The 26,391-nt window shown below is 32.2% G+C and overlaps 1 protein-coding gene across 3 annotated transcripts in view; it reads right to left on the bottom strand.

Moving 5' to 3' along the window:
• Positions 1–3,369, bottom strand: part of LOC105317134 (uncharacterized) — a 162,029-nt gene extending 158,660 nt beyond the window's left edge. The window contains exon 1 of one of the 3 annotated variants that reach the window (XM_066070834.1): positions 3,140–3,369. In XM_066070834.1, the coding sequence (XP_065926906.1) occupies positions 3,140–3,217 (78 nt within the window). In that variant the 5' untranslated portion in view covers positions 3,218–3,369. The remainder of the gene's footprint in view (positions 1–3,139) is intronic. The other 2 variants (XM_066070835.1, XM_066070833.1) reach the window with 2 other exon arrangements.
• Positions 3,370–26,391: the final 23,022 nt, after the last annotated feature.

Raw genomic sequence — 26,391 nt, 5'->3', positions numbered from 1 at the left:
GTTGCCGCTGGACTTGCCTGTCGCCTCGTCTAGCACATGTCCTCTCTCGCTGGCTGCAGGCGGTAGAATCCTCGCTCGTGCAGATTCCCCGCGTGGTGACGTCACCGGCTAATAGATAGCCCGTACGGGGAACGAGTCCACAAACACTACAGTTATATTCTTTTTTTCCTAAATTCAATTATCACTCAACTTACTATTTAGATATGAGAATCTGACAAAACCGTTTGATATTGTGATTTTTCGTAAGCTGTTTGTTTCTACTTTTACTTTTGTTTTAATGTAAAGTTACCTGCTAGTCTGGTTCTCGCTCCCGCCCAAAACGAAGTAAATAACGCAGTGGCGGGGGAACCAGTCTAAGCTACGCGCGCGCTCATTGGTCGATTAAATGCCAGCCGCCAATTTTCATATTCGATTCCGCCATGTTGTCTACCATCACAGATGACGGTGAAATGAATTAAAAAGGGAATTATCTGATTCTGTACAGTACTACCGGTTGATAAGGTTAAAAACTACGTTGTCAATGGGGTATTCGTCTATGGAGTGTTTTAGTGTGAAAAATCCACGGCTGAACAGAGGAAGAATCTGATTGAATGAATCGAGTGTCGACACCCCCTGCATCTTCTGTATGAGCACTTCAAGTAAGTTGAGCATTAACTTGTTAAAATATATTCTTTGAATCACTTGAATGGCAGTTAAACGTGTTTGTAATTAGAATGAATATGAAACGAAATACTGTGATCTTAGCATCTACCTTTAAAACGGGGTTAAACAATTTACAATTACTGACCCTCGGGCAAATACCGGTGTCTCGAATGTAAAACACACGTTATTTTTTTCTTTGACATTTTACTTGACAATAATTTTTGAACAAATAATTCTAACTACATTTTTTTATTATTAACACTGACTGATTAACGATTTTATGACATGAAGAAAAGAGTTCATGTTTTTCTTGTGTAGAATCTGATAATATTAATAGTTGCAGTATTATATAATGATTTTCTTAAAAACTGCTTGAAATATGAAAACTTTTAACAATTTCACTGATATCAAATTTATTTATCTTTCCAATAGGCCTGTCCTGAGTTGTACAGACCTGAAGAAAACCATGAAAAGCTCGCTGATTTTATGAATGATGCAATAAAAAAAATGAAGACGTATTTTAAGTAATGGAGAAGTTATACATGCTGAAGTCTGGTTGTGTCAATTTGGATATTATTGTGATGTTCTGGTAGTCAGCTGTTTGTGTGGTTTACAGTTTATGTGTGAAATCAGAGAGCATGTGAGACACGAGACTGTCAAAGAAAGGACATTTGGAATGTTGGAGACGAATGCCTCGATCGATTGTAATGCAGCCAGTGTTCGTGCAGCACTTATGAACTACTTTGTATGGTTAAATTGAACTTTGCTTACTGTGAACTGTGATTTTTTTTCCAAGTCCGTCTGTGTGCTACACTGCTTTGTGTAATCAAACTGCAATACAAGTTTCAACATGCCAGCATTTATTATTGGTAAATTTTCTAAGGATTTATGTAAATGTAATGTTAAACAATGTATGAAATTGTATTTTTAAAATGACTGATGTAAATATATATTGATGATTTTAATTTCAATTTTTGTCCATTGTCTTTGACGTGAGCAACTGTTGCACATGAGCCTCATGAGTCTCATAAGCCTCATGAGCCTCATGTTAGCAAAACTCTTGGTGAGCAGATCTATTCCTCACGTGAGCAAAAAATGCTCATGTGCAGAATTTTTCTCACGTGAGCATTTTACCTAATTTACATGTTAAATTGCACTTAAGACTCACATGAGCAACTCACGTGAGGAAATCTTGTTAGTCCTCACGTGAGCTGCTCATGAGCAAATTGTGAGAATGTTTTGGTATGGGTAATATTTTAAGTGCAACCATGTTATCCCATGCATGTTCTAGATGTTTTGATTTCATTCATTGAACACAAACTTTTGGTTGTGACTGTTGTTATTGATATAAAAATTAGGGAAATCTTGTTTTTAAAAGTGTATTGTACATTGTATATAAATATAATAGCACATTAGAAGTAAAAAAGAGTATTAAAAGAATAATGTACCAAAACAATTATCAAAATTAAAGTAGGAAGGGGTGGGGAAGACATATCGAGTCAGAAGAGCTGGATGGGATCAACAAAAACAAAAATAAACTTAATTAAGCCTTTTAGCTTCTCTAGAAAAAAATCAAAGTGTAATGCGGCAGATGAACATTTAATTTTGAAAATTCATGATTATCAAAAAAAACTGCAAGTCTGGGGAATAACTCAATTACATGTTTTAACCCAAAATTGCAAAATTGAGTTATTTCCTTTTTTAATAATGATGGCAGTATCAGATTTCAGGGCTCTACATTAACTTTTTTCCTACTTGTCCATTCGGACAAGTGACCAAGATATTTACTTGTCCGAACTTCAACTTCACTTGTCCAAAAAATTTTCAATATTAAAGATCAAATATTGCCAACTTGAAAACTACAGTTGTGTATTACTAAAATAAAGTCATTTATTGATTATTCTTGCCATAATTAATAACCTGACTTCTTAAATGGAAACTTAAAGTGTCTTTCCTAAATGTATTGGTTCCATTCAACATTAAACATGATTTGTCAGCTGTAGCTTTGTCATGGCAAATTATAAGACATTTTAAATTTAGCATCATGTTTTAAAATACATATAACTCTTATATTGATTTCTCAACTGTTTTTTAAACTAAACATGGAAAGTCATCATAGTCTATCAATGATGAATGAAACCTAAAATAAATTACATTTCTTTCCATAAATGATAATCCTTAAGTTTATCTTTGCTACCTGTTCTTCCTTTCTTTTTGATAACGTGTGTTTGGTACTTTGTAAGAACTAAGATCCACACCTTTACAGTTGAAAGTTGTTTGTAATTAGAGAACTTCAATCCCGTTAGTTATCACTGCTAGTGGAGTTAGGTATACATGTTTAATTTTTTATCATTTTTTTGTTCCAAAATAGCATTGTTGTGACAGTTTAAGTGCAGAAAATGTTGTGCTGAAGTTTTCTGACTTTGGGGGGAAAGTTCAGCGTAAGTGGAATCGAACACAAAATACAGAACTGTAAGAACAGGGCCAATAAGAATACCTGCACACAAGATCCAATCATTAGGAACATCGCCAGATTTATTCGCATGCGTTTGCATGAGTTGTAAAAACCATCCATTCTTCATTAAACGTGCAGTCGTAATTACAAAATATAAATTATATAAAGCTTGGAAATCTAATGGCGCAGATGTTTAAAACAACTATTATGATTATGATATCATCGTGGAATTTATGTTTCGGTTTCAGTCCACACCAGGTTACATCAAGTTACCCCAAAAGACACCAAAACCTTAAAAAGCCAAACGGTAACACCAAAGGAGCATGGAATTACAAAATGGTTCATGAAATGTACATGGAATTGACTATAATAGCGGTTAATGAATATTTGGGATGATATATGTTACCGTTTTTTACTTAAAATCCGAAAAGCCAAAAAATTGCGATTTTGTGTCAAATAAAAATTACACGTGCACATAACAAAAGCTTATGAAATTGTGTACATTGTAGTCTTATGCTCTTGAAAGCATCCGATAGATGCATCTGGAGACAATACACTCCAATTTGATCAGTTTTTGGGGGCATCTTTTTATAATCACATATTTTGCACAGTTTCTCCTTGAGAAAAATATAATGTTATTTAGTAGATTAACGTTATGCTTTTTGTAACAACAAAAAAATACACACATTTTCTCTATATTTTCTCTCTTTTTAATAAGATGATACAGAAGCCTTATTATATAATTTATGCAGGTTTTATTTTTTCTGAAACATTATTTTAAACCACATCGACAGCAAAACTCATGCGATTCCAAACTGTATCAATGACAACTCCGGTAATCAGACTGATCCGTATGGGTGCGTTTGATATTGAAGTTCAATCTCAAACGCACCAAGTAGTAATAAAATCAACCGGCTTACGTCGTTAGAGTTTTTATCTAGCAATGCGGCAACTCTTAAACTTGTAAATGCAAAAATGTTTTAAAGAAATGGATAGCGTATATTTTAAGTGGATACATAACACGAAGTGAATAAAACATAATTTTCCAGCCGCTAACTACATAACGTTATGTAAGAGTACATGTAAATAAAATAAAGAATATATAAAATCATTATATAGACAAATAATGAAATAGAAGTATTGGTAGTTCGGCTGTGGAATATGAATGTATATGACCTTAAATATTCAGGTTACCCTATTCCCCACATATTTGCCATAATGACACGAGATAAACCGTAAATACTGTACCTCATATACACGTTACATGCTGAACGCACCTGTCGTTCATTTAGATATTGCACGCATGATGGAACCCTAGTCATAGTGACAACAACTAGGCCTATAACAGAGAATGTTCTACTTTTATTTCAAAATTAAAATAATAATAATAATGATGTTAACATTTGGAATTCGTTACCAAAAGCCCTAACAAAGTATTTCATAAGAATCCACAAATAGGTGAATTCCTCCGAGTCGACACACCTACGCGGACCGGGTAATAGATTTTTTTTTTCTGGCGCACCGTCTATTCACAACAGCAGTGATTGGATCCGGTCTCGCTGGCTCTTTCTTTCTATTTTTTGTAAGCATCAGCTTCCAAGACCAAGACAGTAACTTGTTTACATTGGCAAGTTAGCGACACGACGAAATACTATGAAAAAGAAAGCAAATATGTTACTCAAAAGCCATGAAAACCGATCGTTTTATTATAGTTGACAGCAGAATATCCATAAACATGTACATGTATATTTGTACATGTAAATGATTAATTACCAGATAATTTAAAGACAATAGGCCAATATGGACCTCATGCTACAAAATGCAACGTGAAATCACACAATTTAACTTACCTGTGCAGCTATTGTGATTTTTACTGATCCCGTAATTCGTTGAACCATGGTACGTAAGAATGGGATTTCTAATCTGCACGTTCAACACTATGTAATGGAAAATAGGACAAAATAATTAAGGCACAAGTATTAAAACTGCATGCATATATTTCACAAAATACTACATGTATCAGGCACGTAGCATCAGGGGGGGCCAGGGGGGGGCCTGCCCCCCCCCCCCCCCACTTTTTCTCGCAGCAACAAATTTTTTAAAATTTACATATAAAAAACTGAATTATAATGGAGTTGCCCCCCCCCTCCCCCCCCCACTTGTTTTGGAAGCTAGTAAAAAAATTATATGAAAATAAGGAAATGAGTAGTCAAATTGAACTCCCCCCCCCCCCCCCACGGATTAGGAATTTCATGATTTGGAGGGGAAAAAAAATTTGTAGGGAAGAATTTTTTTTTGGAAGAATAGTTGAGTCTAGCCCCCCCCCCCCCCCCCCCCCCCCCGACGGATTAGGATTTGGAAGATTTTTGGAAAATTTAAATTTTTTTTCTTTTTTTTTTTTTGCTTGTCAAGATTTTTTGGATGGGTCTGCCCCCCCCCCCCCCACTTTCAAAAACGATGCTACGTGCCTGTGTATATGATTAAAAGTATGAACGAAATATAACTGCATGTTTCGTGTTCGGATCTAGAGAGAAAGGGGAGAGGGTCGGGTTCCGGACCCCCTACCCCCACCCCTGGAAGATTCAAATATCTTGAATTCACACAGTAAAATTAGCGTAAATAGACCCCCGAATCCTATGGCAAACATAATTATAACCCCCCCCCCCCCCCCCCCCCCCCGGTGATTTTTTTTTTTGCGAACTAAATTAATAACATTTGAATAGCGTTTTAAAATACTATTCCTTGTGTATTACAAAACTGGAATCTACTAATCTATTACATATTGCATCATGAATGACTCAGAAAATTATTTTTATTTTTTTAACTATTTCTCTGCCATACAAAACCAATTAAAAAGCCAAGTGCTATAATTGCAATTAATTATCTCTACAAATAAATTTAAAAAAACAACAACATCGCAATATATAGCAAACAAGATCGAGTTATTTTAGGGTCAATTAAAAAAAAATATGTTACATATCACCATTGGATCAGTGATTCTTACATGTGCAAATAAAGAGAGTAAAGCTGGCAAAACATCGCTACATCTTCAAATTATATATCTATACTTTTGCATAACGCCTCAAATGGTTGCTAATTGTATATATTCGTTTCATTTTATAATAATATTATTACATACCCATTTGTGAAAAACTTGAGTCAAAACGGATCGCACGATGTGGCCACGTGTACAGAGGGACAGGCATGCATTTTCTTCTGATCAACCCAAAGTCTGATGCCTGAAATGTTTTAACAAGTTATATAAAAATAACTGGAAAGTAATGACTTTTTATGAATAAAATTAAAGAAACATTTAATTTTCAATTCGTCTGATTATTCACGCAAGCATATTATTTATACAATTGTCATACTGCAAATGTTTATAACGTATATACGCACTTTTCATTCCTGCTCCGTGAACTAGGAGCATCCTTCCCACACCCAACGCCTGTTCAGCTGTACAGTACGTGTTTCTGAAAGAAAAAAAAACATGTCACATATATTAATTAAATTGCCACAAAATTCAAGCTAAAGAAAGAATTTTCCTTGTAATACTAGATTTTAGTCGCACATCTCTCACTGTGTTCGCCTTAAAATCCATAAGCCAAGATTTTAAATGTGTATTGGGGCCCAGTTGCTTTTTGTGAGAAATTAAAAGCACCGCACTGTTTGTAATTCAATAAATAGTTTCAGTGTGGTCCTCTCGGATTGCAAGTAGGAGCAACTCGAGAAAAAACTTATATCTATGTGCTTTATATACAGTGTTCCGAACGCGGCAACCCAAGCATGCATTGCGTAATGTATTACATATGACAGTTCACATTGTTACAAAAAAGAAGACTGACACATACATGTTGATATCAAATTACAGAAAAAAATCATTCAGTATTCCATAGACATCTTAAAGATAGTCCAAATGCAGTTTAACGTTTATGATAAATTTATACTTTAGAATCAAATTAATTTTATATTCCCTTGTAGCATACAAGTATGATGTATAATCATCTGATAAGAAAATAAATACTCGATCACCTTTAAAAGTTCGGCGAATTGATTTTGCTTGTTCAGATACCTGGTTGCTAAGATGCACATGCTTCTGACGTTCATAAGTTAAAAGAAATTGTTTTACTTGAATATTTATTGATTGAATTGAATATATGGAGGAAGTAAATGTTTAGATTTAAGATAAATATACAATGTAATATACATGTAGTTTTGTAGTCATTTAAGAGTTTCCAATACTAGTACATGTATAGATATGCATTGTATTATATCCCAGCTACGGTAACAGCAATCAGCAGCTATCTGAAGTCTAAAAAATCCTTAAGTTAATTTAGACATCATTTTATGTATTTAGAACTTGTTGAGTATGTTCTCGAATTATACATAGTTGTATAAAATCATCCGCTGTTATTATTTAATCCTCACTTAAAGACTTATTGCGATTTATTTGTGTCAAAAGAGATTTGAAAGGTTTTTCGGCCATTTAAACGCCGGCTAAATCAATTGGGATAGACTATGCTGTACATGTTATACTCTATATACTATCGTTCCTTTTCTGCATGGATGAAAAATGACACCAGGTAGAGAGAGAAGAGTTTCCCTCAATGAATAGGACGGTTTTTCAACTACCTGAATTTATTTTACATTTCGCAATCTGAAATGCCGTAAATTAAAAAAAAAACAACTGGTTACATGAGATTTAAAAGACCTGTTCAAAGTACCCTATATATTTTGATATACATATTGAGTAAATATTCTACAGAAAGATATTCCTATCTTAGCAAAAGTGTAAACATTAACTCACCAATCAATGATTTTCTAGTTGTACCCTTAAATTAAATTTTCGTTGAAATAAGTGGATAAAGAATGCAAGTAATAAGTGTATTGGCGCGGAACTAATCAAGAGGTTGTAAAGTACAAAACACTCGTTTAAATTCTATTGTGTAAATTTGAATATCGATATATAACCCCAAATGCCCGTTTAAACAACCTTTTAGTTTTAGAGGTACCCGGTGTTTGAATACCTTTCATGTTCATTGAAACGTTTACTTTGTGTCTATCCTCCGAAAACTCGTGTAATCCAATAGTATAATTGTGACGGTGCTAGGGAATTCTTCTGAATCTGCATCGGTCGTGTGCAGTACGAACCGGGTGAGGGAATGTTGGCATAAAAGGAACAAATTATAAGGTTGAGGCGCGCTGTGGGCCGTAAGTAAAAAACGAAGGTTATGTATGTCGTATTCCCAAGGGTCCACCAATATGCAATTCCAGAGAAGTAAAACCAAGTGATGAAGGATTCCGTATTTATTATCAATCGAATTTAAAAGATGAACAATAACAAACAAATAAGCGACACAGACGGAAGTGGCCGGTAATGCGTCAGGCCTCCGAACTGAAGATTGACAAATACGATTCAGTATATATAAGAATCTAAACAATGAGTAAAGGTGACAATTTGATGACATCAAATGAATTGAGTGAAAGATTCACAGGTATTAGGTATAATTAGATTAACTCAATGAGTCTTTGATGGCCAAGACATGAAAGGCATATAATTACGCAATGTTGTTTCAAGAGATTAGCAGTTCTTGGGAGAAACATCTGTCTGATTTGTAATAACAATTAAATAAAGAGTCTGCCGAGTGTCAATGGCTAATTCACTTTGTAAACATTAAATTCTAAGAATATATGACAAAATAAAAGTAAAGTCCGAAATAAAGATAATTATGGAACAGTCAATTTTGCACTGTGATAATATCCTCCCGCTCCGGTAAAACACGTCCTCGTGTTTGAAAGGAACTATCAGCGGTAGAAGTGTCCGTTCCCGTAGTGTCCGTTGTAACCGTTGCTATGGTTGGGGTATAAGTGGTTTCGCAAGTCACAGATTTCTTTGCGGTGTTGAGATATGACTTGTTCTAATTCAAAATTTGTTTGATGCTTGACACTATTAGCTAAGCCAAAGAAGGTGTTACAACAATTACTCGTATTTCCGCGGAGAAGGCCTGTAACAAAGACAGGATTAACTCGAAGCCGAAACAAAGTAAATAAGTTTATCTATGTGGAATTTCGAAGTGTCAAGCCAAAGCGCAAAGGAATTTACCTCCAAAGAAACCGAAATAAGAATGTTTTTCTTAGTATCTAACAGCTGGGAATGTCATCCTAAGTTTACAAAAGATGTGCGAATGAATTAGCTAACAAAGAGAATTTCCGAAAAATACTTAAAGGAAATTGTGCGAAATAGTAGATATTATTAAACTAAAATAAAATAAAATTTACTCATACATGAGGAAAATCCTAATTGAATATTAGAATTAATCCAAAATATAAAATCAAAAATATCATGAATTATAAATTCATGTTAATCATAACTGTTACATTAAAAGTTTAAAATTTATCAATTTAAACTTAACTATAATTACATAGGATATTTTTTACAACAATATCTTGTTCTTGATAAATTTGTATTTTCCTTTTGCCGGTTTGTTAATGTTTATTTTTTTTAATGTTCACTGTTTGTTTTGTTTATTTCTTTTTGACGGGCTTTTCAATTAAAATCACTATACTCGTATGTATAATGCAAAACAGATAATGTATGCATATGCAAAATCGAATTAACATTCCAATTTCCCTTTCTGAAACAGGGCTTCCGATACATTGTATGTGCACATGTGTATATACATGTGTAAGTACATGTGTATGCCATTTTTTTATATTTCTACTGAACAAATGTTACACAACATCTGTAAACAGATAACCATGTTATGACCTTGAATTGTTAATATTATAACTTGGTCACTGTAATACTAATGTATACCTAGATACTGCGCAATGGATTGTGGTAATGATATGATTAACAGAAAGAACTCTGTGACTCTTGTAGCACTGCGCAGTATTCCTAAATATTGTACAACCAGAAGCAGAATGCGGGCACAATAATATCCAAATTGGGAGTTTATAAATAAGTTGTTAGATTCAGTGTCTGAATCGATAGCTCTGGTACTCTATACCGAGTCATGTATTGCATGTTTTATATATTCTTTGTAACCTTTTAAACCATGAACTCGTGTATACTTTTATATATGACCTTTTAATATTGTACGTAAGGCCTTGATACTGCACGTTGGCCATGTAATGCTTTTTCCATCTATCTAACCTTTTTAACCTCAAAACCATGTATTAATGAATGTATTATGCGTAAGCAATGCCCCATACCCAGGTGGGGGACTCAGAGACCTGGAACTTGGAGACTCAAAACCTGCATTCATTCTCTTTGATAGACAGTTCTGACAGTTTTGTTACTTTATTTAGAAATAAAATATAACTCTGGTAATTGAACACTAAATGTTCACTCATGATAGATGGGCCGAACTATTCAGTCAATTATAAGTAAAATTTCATATATCCATGTAAAATGATGTTAAGCAGATCTTTGATTTGGACTGCTTATAATTGTTGTAACTTTGACAAAATTATACGATCACGCTTGTTAATAAACTGCTTGGACAATGGTAACCAACAATTTGATTTGGTGATTCCTAAGTTTGAGTTGATCCTCAAGTAGATAAAGAAAACGGAAGGCTTACACATCGTGGTTTAGCTAATACGAAGGACGATCATCGCATACATATATTTTATATAATTAAAATAAAACTGAAAAAAAAGTAAACTTAACAATTTCTTTTATTTTTTTTATTTGCCCACTGCAAGTAAAATCAGTACAGTGTTTTACTTGAAATTGTAATGGGTGAAATCTTGATATACATGTAAGTAGGTGTAAGAAATAAAATTTATGTAGAGTGACAGCGGTCGTGCTGAACCAATATCATAAATCGGTGTATATATAAAGGTATACAAACGATAATGGACCACAGTTAATCATACCTTTGTCTAGATAAAAAAAAATGAGGTGATCTCACTCTCCTTCTCTCTCGTTCCTCACCCACAAAACTCATGTCCTACAAATACATTTACTGGTCTCAATAGAGCTGTCATTTAATTAATGTTACATATGGTTGAACTTGATGTCTCATTCAGTATGCATTATTAACACAGTGGTTTAATTTAAAACATGTACAAAGTTAGTCATATTTCAGTAAAATATAAAAAGGGACCAAAATTATTTACAATCATTATTATGGCTCTTAAGTATGTACAGGTAAAAGAATTGTACCATTCTGTGAAACAAGGCACACCGTATTGTACATGTGTGTACATATGCTTTCCTTACCTTGACAGATATGTCATCCGATCCTTTTCATCCAGTAGTTACTCGTCTGATGTCAAAAGAGAGAAAAGAAGTGAACTACGTTTGTAGTTACACATGCAGACAAAAACAAACAGAAACTGAATAGCTGTAAATTAACGAACCCCTACAGAGATATCTGAGTGATTCTTCAACACAAATTCGATTAAACGAATGTTTATCTATGTTATTTTGTATTTAAATCTCCCTGAATGCGTCTATTGAGCAGTAACTTTAAACGACTTATTATATACCTACAGAGAGTGCTAGTTTATTTAAAAAGAATATTTAAATAGTAAAAGGAAACTACGAACGCCACTAACTTCTGTGATAAAAAATGATTCAAACAGATACCAAGGTCCTAATTTAATCAATTTGAATTCATGACATCTCACACATTTAGTGTTCTAAAAAAAGACTGTACTGTCAGAAAGCGAAGAATGTATAATGCTTAACCTTATATATTGTAGGTAGACACCAAACGATCGACAGTGTAGTAAATCGCAATTGTCGTAGAAGACATTCATAAAGGGTAAGTGTAACTACGGAAAAAAATCTGGCGAAGCAGTCCTATTCTTATATACGATCATGCGACAATCATCTACAACGTAACTCTTAAACAGTAACATAACGATACAGTGCGATCATTCAGTGTAGTATTACAAAAAAATGGCACCGTAAAGGTACTTGGACGTCAATATTCGTGGATTGAGTTGCAAATCTGTGACTTGAATTTAATCTAGACTCGTGTCTGTATCGATTGATTGAGAAACGATTAATTTATCTATATTTTGAGCACAGTGATTTCCCAATACCGTGGGCAATGCATAAAACACCCGAGCCAATAAGCTGTTTGTGCAGAACGTGAATTTCTTTCAACATACTTAAATAAAAAAAAAATCTCGAAAAAGTTTAAAATAAAAATGACACACAGTCTCCAACACTGAACAGTATATGCATGTGGAATATATGAGGAAGTAAATTTAATGTAGATTGGTATTTTGGGATAAATTGCTTAGTTATCTTACCGACTTTAGGAAGTATAATGTTTCCAAAAACTTCCAAAAACTCTATCTAAATATATAAAAATGCATGTGTTGACAAATAAAGAGGAATGATTTTGTGTCGTATTAGGGTTTGTGCACGGAACAACCTTCACAATGTTTAGTGTTGATAAACTGTACCGAAATAAAATATGAACATATATCACTGAGGGAAATACAACTATGTACCCCTGCACACTGATAACCTCTCGTTGTTAGCTACTGAGATGGCGGTAATACACCAGTCTGGTTTATGGTCCGTAAACATTTACAGTCATTTTAATTTGCTATCAAATCACAGGATTGGATTTCGTCAGGGAATCGAAAGTTTCACAAGACGCATTAAAATTGTTACTGTAGGGATTCTAAACATGTTTTTTTTTCTGTTTTTTTCAGAGAATGTTTAGTTTCTTACAGTAAGTGTATGATGTGTTACTTACCGTAAGACACTAAACTGTCTTTGAAAAACAGTGAAAAAAAAATTATTATTAGAATCCCACAGTGTAACAGTTTGTTATGCGGTTGTGATTTCCCACACGTATTTCTACAAAGAATTTTAATATTTTTTTACATTGGAGCTGTACTTTTGACCTACTTTTCCTTACATCCAACGGTGCATAATTTCATCTCTAATTTCTTTTTACCATAATAAAAAAGATTTGTATACTGTTCGCATATGCCCGGAATTCAAATTGTTGAGGGAAAAAAAAAAGGCACGTTCAATGTTTACATAGTGGAAATAATATCTTCACTTTTTTGTACACAATTTTTTGGTACTGACCATAGTAGATTCGCCTATCAGTGTAACTACTCAATTATTTATTCTTAGTTATAAGTTATTAGATTTGAACGTTACTAATAATCGAAGTTAATTTAAACGACACAAAATCTAAACATTGTACGTTTACATTGAGGGAAAAAGAGGGAGGGGGGAAATAAGAAAAATATATCGGTCCAGAAATGCTATAAAACATAAATGCAAGTTTAACAGGTAAATAACCTACCGTATATAAGTAATCACGTCCTCGCAGTCGAGCCGTTTGACTCAAAATGATATTTAATGTGTCGCGTAAATCTAGAAGTATTTAAATATCTCATAACAAAATCCCTGTGCAGTGGCTTTTTTATAATGGTGTTTATGATCAGATAAGATTGTACCCATGTATATCCATTTACCCCACTTGTTCAGCAAAGTATAGACATAAATGAATGTAGGAAATTATCAGTTTATATCTGTCAAACAGGAGAGATAACAATAAAACAGTGGGGCGTTATACATGTGTCCAATTAATAATCATATCATTGGTTTTTTTCAATGATTTATTTCTGTAGATAAGAATTTTTTGAAGCCACAATTCATTGTGTAAATGAACACTAAGTAATGCTTTCATGAATCCGTGGTTTTATGTACATGCACTTCGCTTCTGGACGTATATCCTCTTTATTTCTTTTTAAAAGACCTATTTCATCCACTAAAACGGGTTTTATTACATTATATACAACTTGCATAACTAATAAAAAATAACTACTTTTATCCTCTCACTTTTTCGAACCGTTTTTCTCTGATATTGTTTTTCCCGCGGTCCGTCGGTGTCTTCTAAGTCTCCCATTACATTTCCATATTCTCTAAAATTAAAAAACGAACTAGTTCAAACTGAGCGTAATGTCTACATTTCGACAACAAGATACAAATGTACATTTCTTCAAGAATTATCAAAATTTGTCATAGTTTACTTAAGTAGTACAATGAAACCAATATCGTGAATCAGGAAGGTTCATCACAATAGGGGGTCTCAGTTCATCATTTAAATGCATAAAGAATGATAAAAAAGAAAAAAATCACACTTATAAACAGTGTCGATGTGGTAGCATGTTAAGATACTTAATTGGTCAGTATACCTTACTCTCATACCCCAAAAAATTCAGTGCAGTAATAAGCCGAATTAACAGAGTATCAAAGTTCAGAGAAGGGATTGAGTATGTGTGTGTGTGTGGGGGGGGGGGGGGGGGGTGGTGGCTACATTCCTGATTCAAAAAGTGGATGCATGTATAACGCATGAAACATATACGTTAATGGGCGTTTTCTTGAAGTAATTACATATTTCAATATATACTACAACCCAAGTGGTCATAGTGGCGCTGCAAGTGTAACCTATTATTGGAATTATCTACTTATCATACAATTCAAGTTATATCCGCATTATTTGTTAAGAACTGAATTATCTAAGTGGCTAGGACCCTCATATTTACAAGTGGATCACCTGATCATCTTATGCATCTTGAATGGTTTGTCGAGACGAACTACATGTAGTGGGATACATTGTGGAGTTAAATGTAACTGATTATGAAATGTAATGCTTTTACATATTCAAATAAAGTTAGGATATTAATCATTTTGCACAAAAAAGGTCTTGGAATCCTCAGCACGGTCTAATCAGTGTTCATTGATTTAGATTTACATCTACCAAGAAAGATTCCCACTATTTCTAACGAAAATTTGAAGTTAATTAATAGCTCTTTAGAACAGTTGTAGAAACTGACAGGACTGAAATGTATACACCCTGTTTATCGATTGGCCGAAACTTACAGCGACCTAAGAAAAATCACGGATTGCACGAAATAATCATGATGATGTCAGACTCAATCTCCCTCAGGAGACGATTTGGCTGTTTATTTTAGCTAACGTACTGATGAACATTGACAGCAATTTGGTGAATTTTACTTGACAATCAATTAATTTGTTAAAAGAAAGATGCAAATATAAACAATAAAATGTCCTCTTTGATGACTTATGCGGGTTTTGAAAGTAGGTAGCGATCACTGCAGAAAAACGAAAGAGAAGAGATAATTTTATTGTTTGAAAATAAAACTGTGTCTCAGTATATCTATTCAATTTCAACGTTGTATTTAAACTGAATGTGTGACTTATCTAAGGAATAAGGAATCATTCTTCTAGTAGTACATATATGATGTGATAAATTTGGTCGGGGTGTGATTATATCAAATATAGGCCGAATGTCTGTATGATAGATTTGATCACGCCCCGATAGAAATCATCACCTCATAATATTCAAAGAATGATTCCTTAAGTATTAAGCAATTGCACGATTAAATATTTGAATATAAAAAAGCAAATTCCACTTGCACCCCGAGTATAGTCATTTGATTTATTGAATTGTATAGTACAATCTCGACTTCAAAATTTAATAAGTACTCGATGTAGCAGGATCCTTTATGCCTTATATATTGCTATATCTGCCTCTTTAGGACATTCCAGACATGTTCGAAAGGAATAAGGTCTGCTGACGTCAAAGGCCGTTTCATTTTTTCAAAAGTCTTTCCCTCAAGGTACCAGTTCTAGATGTTCGCTCTGCATGGCCTGGCGTACTTATTGAATTAAAACAAATTATGCAGCCATGTCCCCAGCAAATGATCTCACAATTAAAGAATCTCATTTGTATATTTGATAACTGTCATTCTTCATTTTTGATGTCGTATAGCTCCGATGACCCATGAGCAGAAATGTTTCCCAACATCCACAAAAATGTTCATTTTCTGTCTCCACACTTAACGCCTTCTATGATTAAAATCATTAATTAAACAATGCATTGTAAGCAAAATCTATAATAGATTATAGATTTTGGAAGACTTATACATCATATAATATATACAATCTTATCGATCGAAGAACCAAGTTAAATGTTAATGTTCATGTTTTCCGGCTTAGTTGGAATCAGGCTTGAGGTGAATTACATTGTACAATAATGCATTACATTACCATTACTTCATGAATTTGAGCATTAAATTACCATTACCATTACTAAATTTTCTTGAAGTAATGCATTACATTACCATTACATGAGTAAAGTAATGCTTTACCATTACTTTGTGAAAAGTCAATAAGTTTTAAAAAAGTAATTTAAAATTGAACTCGCTTATTTTAAAATTCCGCTTATTTTGAAATAGAAATAAATCCCCAGTTTTTGCCTCTCATATTCTTTGCATTGATTTCACGGATATAATGAAATCGGTTATTTTGAAATATCGCTTACATTGAAGCCACTTATCGGTCCCCAAAGGTGATAATTAGTTGTTTTTATAACGGTTATATTGAAGTTCTCCCTGGCGGCTGTCGTCACGATTGGTGATAGTAATTATGCCAGACTGACCGGTTGATATACAAAGGTGTGAATTGATAAGTTCTCTTCATGTGTGTTTTTTATTAAAAAGTAAAATTTATTCACTGTTTAATTTTTTGTTTTTACGAATACGGATGTATTGAGGCTAGAGGTAATATGGAAACCCCACGGAAAAGAAATATCTTATCTCCGGACGCTAAATACAAACTAGTTATGGCTATTGATGAAAGAAGAAAGCCTTAATTCGAAATAGCTAAGGATTTTGAGATTATCGCGTGTACACTTACGATGATATACAAGCAGCGTTCAGCAATATTTGAAGCGTTTGAGTGTGGTGATTTTTCTCTAACGTTTTTCTAAAAAGTAAATGCGATCCGTTTTGTTTAAGATAGCAACAAAACGAAACTTACAAAACTTTCGGATATAATTTTAATCAAACTTTCAATGACTAATGTTCTATGTAATCCGTTTATTGTAATAGATCAATGATGATCTAATAATTTGTTCGGGTTTGGTTTTCTATGCTTACATCGGGATTGAGCTTTAAAAAATGGCGGCTTCACGTCAGTCAATTTGGCTTATATTGAAATACTGATATATTGAAATAATTTGCATGGTCCCCTGAATTTCAATATATCTGGAGTAGGCTGTAAAGAGTTTTTGTAAATATTTCATAAATAAAACATGCTTAAAATATTTACAGGTTCATGTTCACTAACAGGTTCAATTTAATGACTTATACAGGATTGCTGTTGCACTTGTAGTGCTCAAAGTAAGGTTGGTCCCGTAACATTTACACGCTTATGGCGGAGTTTACAATCTCTGTTATTTATGTCTCTGATTTTCGGAGTATGGTTTTCAATCAAAGGAACGGTTGTATTGTAATTCGTGTAGGTGATGCACGAGTTTACACAAAAAAGTAGTAAGTGGCAAACGGATTTATTTTTACCTAATAATTTTGCATGAATCGCAAATGAAGAAAATCGTGTCAGATAAGTCGGTCTTGAAAATCAAAATGGCGACCGTGACAAATCTTTTTATTGTCAAAGTTCTTGGAATCTTATTGTAAAAAAAATATTTCTAACATCAGGTGCCTGCATGTGTTTGTTATCGGTATACAAATGTTCACTTTGTTTGCTAATTCAGCAGTTTTAGAGTTTTCGGGGTTTTCATAAAACTTGTATTACATGCACGAATACCGTCCGACTTGTTGATTTTCCCTTGGATCACAAAATTGAATAAATCTAATGATTTAAATTATCTACTTTGATATAGTTGTTTGATTTTCCCGGTTAGTAGTAATCTTTAAAAATTTTCCTTGGGGTCTTATTTTACATAATATACCGTTGTGTCTATTTTCTACAATTATAAGGCCGGGATTGAGTAAAATTTAGACAAAGTATCAGACAATTGCAAAAAAGCTGAGTTAACATAGATTGTAACAACTAATTCAAACTCATTAATTTTGGAAGCATATTCGAGGAAATTCAGGACAATTAAAAATTAAAACTTTTAAGAACCCGTCTTTCAGTACTCTCAGTACTTTGATTTATACATGCACCAAAAACTTAAATGATAACTAACTTTAAGTTATATCGGCATTTAAAACAATAAAAACGACTTAAACATTATCAAAGTAAAAAATCTACAATGTATGTTTTTTAGTAATGTTGAACAAATTATTAAAGTTTCCATATTTTTTAAACGATATTAAACATTTGTGCCTGATCAAATGGAGGTCGAATTACCTAATACCGAAACTGGATAAAATCTTTGAGAATCGACGTCAAGGAAGCAATGTTGAAATAGATGTGCTTTGGTTTTTAGTCGTTTCCTTATTTGTAAAAATTCAAGTGAACGTTGGTGTTGGTATTACTTAACAAATAACACGGAAACGACTGCCGTCCGATTCAAGGTTTTTTTAATGTGAAAAATTAAAAGATTGAAAGTTTATCTGTAGAATAAGCAAAACACAGCTATCGGAAACTTCAATATTCTACATAGTTTCCGCACATGTGGAATCGTGCCGTTTACAAATTGTTTGCTTGTCTACAAATTATTTCAAGGAAAGAGTATTCAAAGTATAATTATCATTTTATTCATAACAAATTCATAAGTGACAACACTTGACCTAGAAAGGTACACAGTTAGTGCATAATACGTAAGCATGCCCTGTTGTAAAAGTGTTTACATAATAATTGACTATAGGAATTTTAAAAGAAAATATTTGTCATAACAATTTAAATTTGTCATAACAATTTAAATTTTACAAGCAAATTCTGTTTGGTCATACTGTCATTTACTTTACTTTAACCAATATAGTCAGCATTTTTGTTCTAGTTAATTGGATATTCGTGTTCCAATGGCTTCTCATAAGAATAATAAGCTAAACCACATCTCATTGTCACAATATTAACTAAATTTCACGAACTTTACTTATGGAAAATAAAAGTATAATAAAAGTGGCGCTGTGGCGATTTATGTACGCATTCAGTCGATAACTCAACGATAATTACTAATGAATATGCAAGATGAAAAGGAATTCAATACGAGTATCTTACAAATGAGTAAAGAATTGAGTAACATATGCATGATATTCTTATAAATAGGCATTTATTTACTTATTCTTAAAGTTGCTTAGTCCGATTTTTTGGTTTTTGCAAAATCAAATAATTTTATATAGAAACTAGTTATCTTAGAAAGTCATAGACGTCCACCTTTTTACACCAAAAGTATCGATCTTCTTTGGAAGTTAGAAATATTCAAAGTAAATGAAAATAATTTCTTTATGGGCAAAAAAGGAGGGAATCGTCAGGTTTCGCCCCCAAAAGGATTGAGTTTATTCAACTCGCATGTTATGCATCGATTGTAAACAAAACAAACCTCATAAAAATTATTGAAAATGTACATAGGGCTATTTGTGATTTGCCAAAACATTTCAATTTTCCCACCTTTATTTTAAACGAATGTCAAAGAAGTAATACAACCATACCCGCCTCGACGTCGGGGGCAAATCTTAACAATGTGCGAAATTAATTTGATTATACGTTATAGTTTGCATTCACAGAGCAGGTTTCTAAATGCACACAGGTTTTTCTAATTTTATAGATGGATACTAACTAACGCTTTAATCAAGATTTCAGAAAGTCATATATATTACATGTATGTTATTATGTAATTTCAATTACAAAACAAAAAAACAAACCGTCATTTCGCTTTGTATTATCACAAATCTTTATCTAACAAATGTTCAGTTTATGATATAATTTGATTTACCCTGTCAACATTGATTCACTGTAATATTTTATTATATTTTAGAACTAATTCTGACCAATAAACGCTTTACAAAACACTTTCTTAAAAATTGCGCTAAATAAACTTTAAACTATATTATCAAACATAACAAACGCCTTTACGTGTTATAAATAACGTTAACGAAAAAAATATATATTTATACATTTTATGCATCTGTGAAAAATAAAAAAAATAGATGAGGTACAGTGAATTAAAGTTTACAATGCACCGCTGATCCCTTTACTCCGAACAATTCATCAATATTCATTTAGAAGTTTTAACGTAAAGATAAATAAATTTCAAATTATTTTTTTTAATTTTCGTTGCTTAATATCATTTGCAGACAAGCACCGATAAAGACTTCGCCACGATTCCACATGCCTGGAATTCGAAACTATATGGAATATTGAAGATTTTAATAGTTGTGTTTTGCTTATTACAAAGGGAAACATCAAACCTGAATTTTGTTTTGATCGGAGTGCAATTGTTTCAGTGATATTCATTCTTTAATACATACTCCGACGTTCACTTAAATTTTCGCAAATTAGGAAACGACTAAACACCTAAGCACATATGTTTCTACATTGCTTCCTTGGCGTCGAAACTTAAAGATTGTATCCAGTTTTTGTATTAATTTATATCCAATATCGTTTTAAAATTATGTAATGTAAAATCATACAATGTATAATACAATTGAAATGTAAACAATGCAAATAAAACATACCAAAGAAATTTTTTTTAGAATACTATTATATATTATAGAATACGAATTGAATTATATCATGAAAATAGAAAATTACAGAAAACAAATAAAAAAAATATTGAATACAAATTGAAAAGATCAAATATTGTAATTTTTGACATGGCATAGAATAACAAATTAAGCCACGTCTTGATAACATACTATTTACTGCGAATAGTTATAAATGAACTTTATTCAATTAAATACATCTTTTCTGATACATGTACTTAAAAATAAATTATAAATTAGAAATATTATAGCTCTGCCTCTGCATAGAACACTCATTAAAATGCCGTAGGATAAGACATACTCTTTTTCTATCAAAAGTTTAAATGATAATTAACTTTTACTATTATCGGCATTTAACACAATGATAATAATAGCCGTCGGTAGCCCCCACAATTATCACAGCGGCCAATAGCGCCATAAATAAAAAAAATATGGTCAGTACTCCAGAGTTTGTGGGGTTTTTTTGGCGACAATCGGAGATAATAGAACACTATCTAAGCAAAACATCTGCAATGCATTTCCTTTTAAAATGATGTTGAACTTATTAAAATTTCCATATTTTTAAAACTCTTTGAAACATCAGTGCTTCATCAAACGGATATCGGATTACTTAATACTATGATCTGATAAAATCTTCGAGTCAAAAAAGAAATATGAATGTAAAAGGTTGCGCTTTGGTTCTTAGTCGTTCTCTATTGTGTAAAAACTAAGGTAAACTTTAGGGGTTTGTAAGAATATTCACTACGAAAGATTATCATTACAGGTTTTATTTTGTACATAATATGAAAATACACAAAACGTCTATGTCTATTTGGTAATTTATAATGTTTTTTTGAGTTTAGTACGAGTTGTGGCGGTTCATGTATTAAATCAGTCAATAACTCAATAATGACAATTTACTTTAAATATGAATGATAAACTGCGACCCAACACGATTGTCGTACAAAGAACTGTACACTAAATAAATGCTATTCCTAAGAATAGATAGGAGTTAATTGAAATATATTTGATGTTACTGAAACAAGTTTATATCTAGATGTATCAATAACTATACTTTTGTATAAATCACTCACTTAAAATGTAGTAGAATATCGCATACTTTTTTTTTTTTATCAAAAGTTAAAATGATAAGTAACTTTAAATATTGCCGGCATTTAAAACAATAAAAACGACTTAAACATTATCAAAGCAAAAAAACTACAATGTATTTCTTTTTTCAGTGATGTTGAACAAATTATTAAAGTTTCCATATTTTTTAAACGATATGAAACATCTGTGCCTGATCAAATGGAGGTCGAATTATCTAATACTGAAACTGGATAAAATCTGTGGGTTTCGACGTCAAGGAAGCAATGTTGAAACAGATATGCTTTGGATATAGTCGTTTCCTTATTTGTGAAAAATTCAGTGAACGTCGGGGTTGGTAATACTAAGGAAAAAAGACACGGAACGACTGCACTCCGATTCAAGGTTTTTTCAATGTAAAAACTAAAAGATTGAAAGTTTATCTGTAGAATAAGCAAAACACAGCTATCGGAAACTTCAATATTCCATATAGTTTCCACAAATGTGGAATCGTGCCGTTTACATATTGTTTGCTTGTCTACAAATGATATAAAGGAAAGAGTATTCAAAGTATAATTATCATTTTATTCATGACAAATTCATAAGTGACAACACTTGACCTAGAAAGGAACACAGTTAGTGCATTAATACGTAAGCATACCCTGTTGTAAAAGTGTTTGCATAATAATTGACTATAGGAATTTTAAAAGAAAAAAATTGTCATAACAATTTAAATTTTACAAGCAAATTCTGTTTGGTCATACTGTCATTTACTTTACTTTAACCAATATAGTCAGCATTTTTGTTCTAGTAAATTGGGTGTTCGTGTTCCAATGGCTTCTCATACGAATAATAAGCTAAACCACATCTCATTGTCACAATATTAACTAAATTTCACGAACTTTACTTATAAAAAAAAGTATAATAAAAGAATCGCTGTGGCGATTTATGTACGCATTCAGTCGATAACTCAACGATATTTACTAATGAATATGCAAGATGAAAAGGAATTCAATACGCGTATCTTACAAATGAGTAAAGAACTGAGAAACATATGCATGATATTCTTATAAATAGGCATTTATTTACTTATTCTTAAAGTTGCTTTGTCCGATTTTTTGGTTTTTGCAAAATCAAATAATTTTATATAGAAACTAGTTATCTTAGAAAGTCATAGACGTCCACCTTTTTACACCAAAAATATCGATCTTCTTTGGAAGTTAGAAATATTCAAAGTAAATGAAAATAATTTCTTTATGGGCAAAAAAGGAGGGAATCGTCAGGTTTCGCCCCCAAAGAGATTGAGTTTATTCAACTCGCATGTTATGCATCGATTGTAAACAAAACAAACCTCATAAAAATTATTGAAAATGTACATAGGGCTATTTGTGATTTGCCAAAACATTTCAATTTTCCCACCTTTATTTTAAACGAATGTCAAAGAAGTAATACAACCATACCCGCCTCGACGTCGGGGGCAAATCTTAACAATGTGCGAAATTAATTTGATTATACGTTATAGTTTGCATTCACAGAGCAGGTTTCTAAATGCACACAGGTTTTTCTAATTTTATAGATGGATACTAACTAACGCTTTAATCAAGATTTCAGAAAGTCATATATATTACATGGATATTATTATGCAATTTCAATTACAAAACAAAACAACAAACCGTCATTTCGCTTTGTATTATCACACATCTAACAAATGTTCAATTTATGATATAATTTGATTTACCCTGTCAACATTGATTCACTGTAATATTTTATTATATTTTCGAACTAATTTTGACCGAAAAACGCTTTACAATACACTCTCTTCAAAATTGCACTCAATATACTTAAAACTATATTATCAAACATAGCAATTCTTTAGGTTGCAATGAAATACGAATTATGTTGTATGATAAATAAAACAAGGTAAGTCATTTTGAAGTGTGTGTTGGTTGGGGGGGGGGGTTCAAAGCAAAAGCAATATCTACATTTGTGAAAGTTGTTTTGTTAGGTACAATGTCACTTAAAAGAAGAAAATATTTTTGAAGATCTATCATGCTTATAAACACACTCAGTATAATTAAATTTTTATCAATTAATATTAGATTAAAACTTCTAAATGAATATTGATGAATTGTTTAGATTAAAGGGATCAGCGCTGCATTGTAAACTTTAATTCACTGTACTCCATCTATTTTATTTTATTTTCCACAGATACAAAAAATGTATAAATATAATTTTTTTTCCGTTAACGTTATTTATAACACGTGAAAGCGTTTTTTCAAAGGACATTAGAAACAGGAAGAGAAAAACTAAATTATAAACATAGCGATTCTGTTTCTGTTACTCAATGGAACTGCTCTTCATATATGATTTAGAATTGGAATAAACAGGAAGAACTATCGACAAAATCATCTGTCAATGGTATTGTAATAAACCAATTTTAGATCGAAATAAAAATTATAATTTCAAAGATAGATCATAATAAGTTAAGAAAAACAGTAACCTTAACGCAATTATAGAGATTTGGAAGGATCAAAGTGTCCAAATGTTTACTTAAAGGCCGAACATTTCATAAACGCCCAATTTTTTACCTGTACAAACTTGCCGCTTGTTAATCAAGTTTGAAACAATAGCACCCAGTTTGATTGACGCGATCGTCCGGGCGTGATCTTGCTAGGTCCGCGGATTTCTGTTTACTAGCAATTAACAACGTTATCTTTGATATCTTCCGTCATGTATTAAAGGGGGGAATTGAAAATTGATTTTTAAACATTACCAGTATTAAAATTGATTATGAAAAATAATTATTCAGTGATTGAAAATACGCACAATTTATATTTGAATTAAGTTGAATGTGTGTGACCTAATAAATTCCACGAAAATGCATGGACAGCTCCAAAACATATGAAAATTTCTTTTTACAACAAACGTATAATATGCTACTAGAGCTATATTTACTGGTAAGAAGTTGGTGCATGTAAACGTCACTCCATGGATAACGAACTCCATTAATTGTCGACGCATAATGGCTGTCTTTACATTCCACATTCTTACTGATCGTATGGTTTTCTTATACTATTATGATTGTTAAAATTAACCTTTAAACAATTCCAAGTGCTAAACACAGTGTACTGAGTTATACTTTTATTGCAGAATTAATTTACTGCATTTTTTCAATTGTGCTTTACACACGTGTGCTTAGAGAAAATTCGGACGACACATACCATTTCCGTATAAAATCGCTTCGTATGGTCATTAGAACAATAAGATATTCAAACTAAGACCAATTCTGACTAATTCTTTATTTCCTGTGTATTAATTTGCCTCCTGTGTATAGCGATAAGCAGCGTTCACGACCACAGGTAGACTGCAAGCCTTGGAGGCTTTCACACCTCTAATAATTAAGCCCCGCCCCCACCTGAGATTTACCACCCGGTAAAAATGTTCGGCCTTTAAGAATCAACTTAAGTTTATTCGACAATTATGCAACATTTATGGAGTTTTATATATCCATCTTGATTGAAAATAAACTTATTTGTTATACTCTTTACTTACATCAGGCTCATTTATTGTGTTAAATGTACATGCATATTTTTTTACAGTCACGCTGTGATAAAAGTCAGAAAAAAGTGACAGTTGTGATAATAAGTCTGTAACCCCCCCCCCCCCTAAAAAAAGAATATTATTATACAATTTTAAAAGCTAAATAAAACATATCATGCGGTTTCTGTAATCAGTGTTTTATCATGTTTATAAATATTTCCTTTAAAAAATGCCAATGTCAAGCAAATGATGTGAAGACGATTAGAGGATTTTTATCATTCATGTGTAAACCTATTCAAGAATACAACAAATAGAACAGCTTGTTATATATTTAAATTTTCTGATGATTCACATGTATCAGGTTATGTTTTTACATACAATGTGCCATTCGTTTATATAAAACAACAAATGACAAATACTTTTTTCGTATTTTGAAATTTCCTGTTAAAAATATAACAAAGAAATCATCTCACACAAGCTACATAGGATATCAGTCACATTTTTAATATATATTTACTAAATAAATTTTTAATAAGGAAATATGTCGATATGATGATTGTATTTATAAACTTCTGCCACAATACAAATTCGTGGGAAAATGTCAATGGTTTGTGTTTTTGGCTATCAAATTAAATATGTTTGTGTAATACACTTGTACAAATAGTATTATAGATTGATAAAATGAGTTGTAATGCAGCATATAATTTTATTTCCTGGAAGATTGTTTTATATATTTATGTGAACACAATAACCTGAAACTAATTAGAATTATTGTTAGGTTCAAGATATTTTTGCAGCATTGCATAATTCTATCTTTGTAAGTGTATCTTGCTGTGGCCTTCAACTTCACATATAAATATATTAATGATGTTTTGTCCATTAACAACTGTCACTCGCACTCTTATGTTAACTCAATATATCCCAGTGAGCTTGAAAAAAGATACCACAGATTACCAAACATCTGTTTCATATTTGGATGTTTTACTAGAAAAAGACGTAAAAACCACATAATAAACATGATGATTTTAATTTCTCCATTGTCAACTTCCCTTACTTATGTAGCAATATACCATCTTAACCTACTTATGAAGTTATTTGTTATGCAAGAGCAGGTTCTACCTACGAACAATCTTTTAAACGAAGCAAGCTACGTAAAAATAAGTTTTTTAAAACAAGAATATAAAGAACCTCGATTAAGATCATTTTTACAAAAGTTC

This window comes from Magallana gigas, chromosome 9 (genome assembly GCF_963853765.1).
Source record: "Magallana gigas chromosome 9, xbMagGiga1.1, whole genome shotgun sequence".
Lineage (NCBI taxonomy): Eukaryota > Metazoa > Mollusca > Bivalvia > Ostreida > Ostreidae > Magallana > Magallana gigas.
Note: the sequence above shows the minus strand (reverse complement) of the source record. Positions and strands in the feature narration are given on the sequence as shown.